Raw genomic sequence first — 7,313 nt, 5'->3', positions numbered from 1 at the left:
GATCAACCACAGGGCTATTTGTAATATCCAATATATTTGGATATTTTAAAGCCACACTTCCAGGGGGTTATGATCGAGCAAGGCATGCTGGGAAAAAATAGCGCTACGAAATCGATCACCCCTGGGACAAGGTTGCAAAGGCATGCCCTTACAATTGACCGATCCATTGACTCTGCCCAAGGCGCACGTGTGAGCAAGAACATGTGCGCCTCTCCAATGCCATTCTGCACAACTCTGCCGCACGCCAAGCATACAGGCACGCATGTCGGACCTTAATTTGTTGGACTTTTGATTGCACAATGGGTTGTAATTGGTCAATACGTAATGGGGCGGTTTTTATCGGTCTATTCCTTTCAACTTGTTCTTGAGAAATTTACTCTACAATATAAAATATTTTTAAAAGAGTGACATTTTTATTAAACTTTCTTATTTTTAGTTGTTACGTTTGATCTTAGAGCAATTTCCAAGCAAGATGGGCAACTTGTGGGCTAAAAAGTGAAATAGGCACCATTTTAGTAAACAACTCTTATAATGTAACAAGTCCCTCCTTAGCCACAGTCCTCCCTCTCACATCCATAACATACTTTATCTCCCTCTCCCATTGTGTTTATGCCAGTTTTACTTTCTGAAACATACCCTCTCCAGATAAAGATTAGATCAATGACCATTGCTAATAAGGCTACAACCAAATATTTGCTGAATAAAATTGTGTCGATGCTCAGTGTTCTCGTATTAACAGATAAATACAACGTCTTTATTTATTGAGTATTACATGATCTGTTGTAGTTCTGCATTGTATATGGGAGACTAGTACTATAGACGATGTGACCTCTGATGTCACTCAAAAACCATAACATGATTCGTGCGCATACCGCCGGGCAAAACCTTTGTGTTTTGGCAGCCAGCTAGAAAGTCACACGCAATCTTACCATGACTACGCGTCTTTTTGCCAGGCGAAACATGTCGTGTACAGTGGTTTGTCAACAGAGGGCTGTTTTAATGTAAACATAGGTCACATTGTCTATATAGCTAACCTAACTACTTGGGTCAAGTCTCCAATGGTTTTCTTTTACCTGTTGTCACCTGTTCGAGTGGCAATAGATGTGTACATGTGAGGTTTGCCATGCTTATCTTATAACAGTCCAGATGATCATTTGAACTGATCATGAGTTTTTATACAATGTAATGTTTCATTATTATTTTGTTGTTCAATTTCAAATCACACTAGACCTCTTATTCTCATGATGACTCCATGATGTTAGTTCTTATAACCTTAGTGCCATCTTGTGCATGTCCTTTAGCATTTCGATAAGCCAAAATAGCAGCCTGTCTTGATCGATCAAAGTTTCTCTTTTCTGCAATTGTCATGTGTTTCCTCTTTTTGATCTTTCCACTTTCTTGTGTCCTCTTCTCTGTCCTGTTAGGCATCTTGATTTTATCTTCATGGTCTTGGGAAGTATTCGTTTGATTCAGAACAGATTTCAGAAGAAGATCTCTCCGGCCGGGCTGTGATTTGTGAAAAGAAAGAAATAAGAAACTTGCTCCTGTATGCTAATTGCTTGGTGGTTATTTATAATAGTGTAGGTGCAAGTGGCTTTCTACATTGTAGGTGACTTTCTTTAAAAAACATAAAAGCAACAAAACATATATGTGCACATTTTGAATGAAATTTCAACATAATTCGTTATTAAAATCTTTAGAAAACAGAATATTTTGAACAAAAATATAGTTTCAGGAAAATGTTTTTGAAATGAATGTGACTATTTACTTACTTTGTCTACTTTGTCACTGCTTTTCCTAGGTTTGGCTGTGAAGATTGGCGGGGCTGAAACAACTTCCCCAAACTTAACATGATCTACAACAAAATAAGTAGAAGCAATGAAATCTATTTACACAGGTTAACTACATTTTCTATAATTTTTGTTAATAAATCTTCATCATATTGTACTTCATTAATTACCAAGAAACATTTGAAATTTCGACAGAAATTGTATACATGAGCAACATCATACCTTTGTAGAAATCTTTTTCACTTGATTCTATCGTTTTCTCAAACTGTTTTCCCTTAAGTCTCTGTTGAAGAATTGCAATCCTCCTGAATTAAGAAAACACAACATAAAGAGTAAGGTAGCTACTATATAAGAGTCAACAAAAGAGTTGTTGTGAGGTTTGTTTCCTTACTTGGAGTGTGGTTAAACTGAGCAGGGTCTCCATGTACAGTGTTATTTATCATTCATAAATACCCCAGACAGTTTCTCTACTCCTATTGGTGGAGAGCGCGTCACGTGGGTGTGTATAAACCTTTGTTTATCACCAGTAAAAAGTGTTGGAACATGGGCGTCACATGCGAACTTGCACCACCTGTGACTAAGACAGTTTCTTCATTCCTATTGGTCGAGAGCAACGGCTGAAACAGTTGTGCCACCGAGTTTTTGACCGAAAAGGTATTTGGGTCATTCCATGTCAGACCAACGCACTTTTTTACCTCATGTCTTCCGACTTTGATAAAAATTGCTGTGCTTGTAGGTCCTAATGAGCAATGAATGCACACCAATTTTCAGCCCAATCGGACTTTCCATGTGGTCAGGGCAGAAACCACTAACATCTGACATTTTTAGGGTAAAATACCACCTTTTTGGTAAAAATATGTCATAACCATGTCAATTTTTATCACATATATGCAAATTTGGTATCAAATTGATGAGAATTGCATGCTCAAATCAATTCTTTCATCAAAAATAAATTTTCTGAAATGTAGGTCACTGTAATCTTTAATATGTTATCGTGACCTTTGACCCAGTTTTTGAGATAATGTATCATTCCAAAAATCAATGAAATATCAAGTCCGATCGGGCTAAAAATTGCTGTGCATTCATTGCTCATAAGGACCTACAATCACAGCAATTTTTATCAAAATCGGAAGACATGAGGTAAAAAAGTGCGTTGGTCTGACATGGAATGACCCATTTATGAATGGGAATCAAAGTGTGTTGAATCGGTTTTCAACTAGTGGTTTAAACCCGCCGAGGCCTGGTTCTTGATAATTTACCTCGACTTCGCACTTCGTCTTGTTAAAATGATCAAGAACCAAGCCTCGTTGGGATTAAACCATTAGTTGAAAACCTCTTCACCACACATTGATTCCCTTATTTAAAAGCTGTGCAGCAGAATTGTGTCTTGCAGCAATCTAGTGCACCGGACTCAAGATCTTGTGGTTTGAGATCTTGTAATGTCACTTGTATTCTTCAGCAAGATGTTTTACTATACATGCTTATTTTCACCCAGAGGTATACATGAGTACCTGCAAGAGTAGAGATTGATATTGTGTCACAAAAAACTTTTGGAGTACTAGAGCAGCCCGGGGCTGCATTCTCCAAGAGAGCTAAGAAAGATTATAGGAATGCAAAAAGGCCTTACTGGTAAAAAATAAAATAAAATGACCATTTTTAAACCTACAATATAAACACGATGAGGAGTAATTAAACAAGGACTGAGGAAGTTAAGTCAAAAGAGGGTGCTATCAGATGATTGTACAGATCAGCGCAAATTTCACAGCCTGATTTCAATTTTGTAGGATGCGTATCTGGCTAACGCAACTTTAAAACTTGGGTACAATAGGTTAAAACTTAACTTGGCGCTCAACATGGATAAAAATTATACATAGAGTCGAGTCAAACTGATGCTAAAATCTAAATGGTCAGATTTGTTCTTAACTTTTAAAAGTTTTTGGATGTTTTTAACAGAAAGGATTTGAGGAATGAGAACAATACAATGCTGACTCAGTCTTAAACAATTTGGGGTTGAACAAATAAAATTGACTAAAGCAGGATTGAACCAACGACCTCCGGATCTACATGCTGGCATGCTCCCAAAATGAGCTATCTAGCCCTACTACCTTGTTTCCGCTGATTAAAAGCTTGTCACCACTCTTTATTTCCTAAAAGTAAATTGCTTTTATACGAACTAGTTGTTATTCTTAATTTAAACATGACTTACTCTTTTTTCTTCTGTGACATTTCTTTCTTAAGCTTTGCAGGTTCAGGATTATCCCTCTCTCTCTTACATCTTTCCTGCGCCAGTTTCCTATGTGCATTTTTGCCTACACGCTTCATGTAGAGATTATGTGATTCTCCTGCATTTCTCTCAAGGCTTCCAACTTTCTGAACAATTTCTAAACAATTGTAAGCAACAAAAGAATTGAAAAATAAAATCACAATTTTATTACATCATTACATCAATATTTCTGCTAGGTTTATGTTAACAATAAATGATTCATTCAATTCTTTTGTGTGACTGGATATCCAACTGGCTACTTATAATAACCAAGCGTGACTGCTTATAAAAACCAAGCGTGACTGCTTATAATAACCAAGCGTGACTGCTTATAATAACCAAGCGTGACTGCTTATAATAACCAAGCGTGACTGCTTATAACAACCAAGCGTGACTGCTTAAGATTAGAGGTGCACATATCCTTAGCAGCTTTGGAGGCTGACCCAGTCAAGAATTGTTAAAGTTTGTTCTACAATAGTAACTTACTTTGTTTTTGTTTCATAGCTTCTTCTACAATCTGTTGTGCCTCAAGCATATCTTTAAAACTCCTTGGCATCTCTTGTTCATTTGTATTCTTTGGGGCATTGTTAAATTTCTTGTCCTGCCTGTCAGATTTAAAAACAAAGAATGATGAAAGTTTTACTGAGCATGCGGAGTGACATGAATCAATGCTTTATTTTTTAGAGCTGCAGGTAGCTTGTTGGCCTCAGTGCAGTCTATCCAAAAATTAATGATAACAATGTATGTAACTACCTTTTTCGCGTGAAATAAGTTCCTATAAGAGTTGATTAATGATTGATCATTTGTTTGCATAACTTGGTGACAATTGATGAGCCGAAAAAGCTTCTTTTCCAGGTTTAGATTCTATTTATTTTATTGAAGAACTTGTGACAGACACTCAAACTGAACATTATTGTGACTCCTGACTTGAGCTTGACCCAAATCAATCTTTACAATGAGGGCTTGGACTAAGACTCAACTGTGTTCAAAACCTGGGAAGGTTACCAAAATTGCAGGAAAAAACGTGACAAAAAAACACTACAGTATTTTGTTCCAGGCCTGTACTATGCTTTGTTTTTGCAAGGACAAGGGCACCAAGGCATTTTCTCCTTGGTAAAGGGCACCTTATGAGGAAATTGAAAATTTCTACTGTAGCATTTCAAGGGCACCAGGGGGCATGGAGGCAATCGCCTTCGTTGCCTTGGTCATGTTGATGAAGTAAAGGTTTGTTGTTCACCCAGCAAGGTGTGTTCTTGTTGGTCATTACACAAGTGAACAAGTGGCAGGATGTTGCATTTTCAAATTATTAGCACTTCATGTTGTATTATATTTTGCACAATATCTAATTCTAATAATTAATAGAATAAAAGATTTCTGGAGTTTCCTTAAATTTGGTCGCAAGCTCCTTTCAAAAGAATGCTGGTCATTTTGGATAACTTTACGTATCACGCCACCACTTTTTCACTCATTTTTTCAAAAAGGGATATCTCATTGAGGTAAATTAGATACTATATTATTTCATATCAATTGAAAAAATGGTAGCGCCAAGTGAGAAGGTAACCACTAACATGACATTCCATGACGCCCCTAATAACAAGCTCACTATAGGTTGTAAAACTTGTAACAGCCCCCACCCCTCCACACACTCAGGAGTTAATGTCTGTAGAGTAGTAACCCTTCTGCCAACGGCAAAACCGCAGGGGGCTTCAACGACGGCAGGAGAGTTACGTTATCGCAACTACTAGACTACCACCAGTCTCCATTGTATTAGTGAGGTGTAATTTACTAATGTAGTAGTACTGAGTCAGTATTTCGCCGAGGAGTCAGGTCAGGGTTCACTGCAGGCAGTTTATTTAACTATTTTAATATAAAATATGTAAAATATTATTACAATAAACATTCCATTCATTTGTTGTAGTACAAACTAGGATAACTTTCCATACCATATCACGCCACCACTTTTTCACAGATTTTTACAAAAAGGGATATATCATTGAGGTAAATTATATATATTATTTCATATCGTATGAAAAAGTGCTGGCGCCGTACGGAATCTTTTTCCAAAACTACGCTGTTTTTTAGACCCAGTAACTGGGGCGCTGCACTCTTTTTCTACATTTTTACATTCTCGGTCGAACTAGTTCGTCGAAATTTTTACATTCTCAGTCGAACTAGTTCGTCAAAATTTTTACATTCTCGGTCGAACTAGTTCGTCAAAATTTTTACATTCTCGGTCGAGTACAGCGCCCAATGTTTCTGGGTCTAGCGGTTTTTGTTTTGGACCAAAGATTATAATTAGATTCAGAATAATTTGAAACGTTTGTTGGGAAGGATCGGATTTTAAAAAGTCTGCACATCATCATGACACAATGATACAATTTATGGATAACTTTCCGTATGGCGCCACCACTTTTTCACTCATTTTTACAAAAAGGGATATGTCAATCAGGTAAATTAGATACTATATTATTTTATTTCGAATGAAAAAGTGGTGGCGCCATACGGAAACTTTTCCCAATTTATACAAGTTACAACCATTGAGGAAAACAACCATGGAGCTCCATGTATTGTTACAACACACATCACACACTGCAGCATGTGCTATATCTACAGCTACACACACTGACACAGGTCAGCAGCATGCAGTACGAGTATCATACTTACGCCAAAAATAATGCCCTTCTGTTGCCGGTGCAGTATGGGTCAATAGCCTTCACCTTCTTGTGTCTCTTTGATCGAGGCATTCTGAAGTTATACTCTGTTACTGTTGTTAAAATTTCTAGTAAGAATGAGAATTTAAAAAACAGCTCAAAAACCGCAAGAGTACTACTTTTCCATGTGAATTTTGCAAATAGTCTGGTGCCTGTAACGTTTCTAATGGATTGCTATCCTTGAGCACAGGTACTTGACGAAGGCAGCGGCTATATTAAAGGGGAATAAATAGGTTTAACGGTGACTGTTTCGGTGTTAATATTATTTACTTCGAATTTCTAATCTATTGACCTTTCTAAAGTTGATAAACAAACTGTGATCAACAAACTTTCGACCGTGTTTTAACAGATAATGTGACAAAATTTAACATTTCTGCAAAATTTTTAAAAATGAAAATACAACCCATGATTGGTTACTTTGTTTCCAACAAATTCAACTTTTGGCTATCTGTTTTTTTGTTGCTTAGCTGTAAGTCATAAAACTTCATACAGTGCTACATTTTATTTCTCATCAGATAGAGGTTAGACTATTTTCCCTGCCATCCTCGG

The 7,313-nt window shown here is 36.9% G+C and overlaps 1 protein-coding gene across 1 annotated transcript; it reads right to left on the bottom strand.

The window, feature by feature from the left end:
• Positions 1-1,081: 1,081 nt before the first annotated feature.
• Positions 1,082-6,898, bottom strand: LOC139944148 (coiled-coil domain-containing protein 137-like). Its single transcript, XM_071941117.1, has 6 exons — positions 6,718-6,898; positions 4,540-4,658; positions 3,997-4,171; positions 2,013-2,095; positions 1,773-1,855; positions 1,082-1,506 (listed from the first exon to the last, which is right to left on the bottom strand). Exons 1-6 carry the CDS (start codon positions 6,795-6,797, stop codon positions 1,240-1,242), a joined length of 807 nt encoding a protein of 268 aa, XP_071797218.1. The 5' UTR covers positions 6,798-6,898; the 3' UTR covers positions 1,082-1,239.
• Between the last annotated feature and the right edge of the window lie 415 nt (positions 6,899-7,313).

This window comes from Asterias amurensis, chromosome 11 (genome assembly GCF_032118995.1).
Source record: "Asterias amurensis chromosome 11, ASM3211899v1".
In the NCBI taxonomy this organism is placed as follows: domain Eukaryota; kingdom Metazoa; phylum Echinodermata; class Asteroidea; order Forcipulatida; family Asteriidae; genus Asterias; species Asterias amurensis.
Note: the sequence above shows the minus strand (reverse complement) of the source record. Positions and strands in the feature narration are given on the sequence as shown.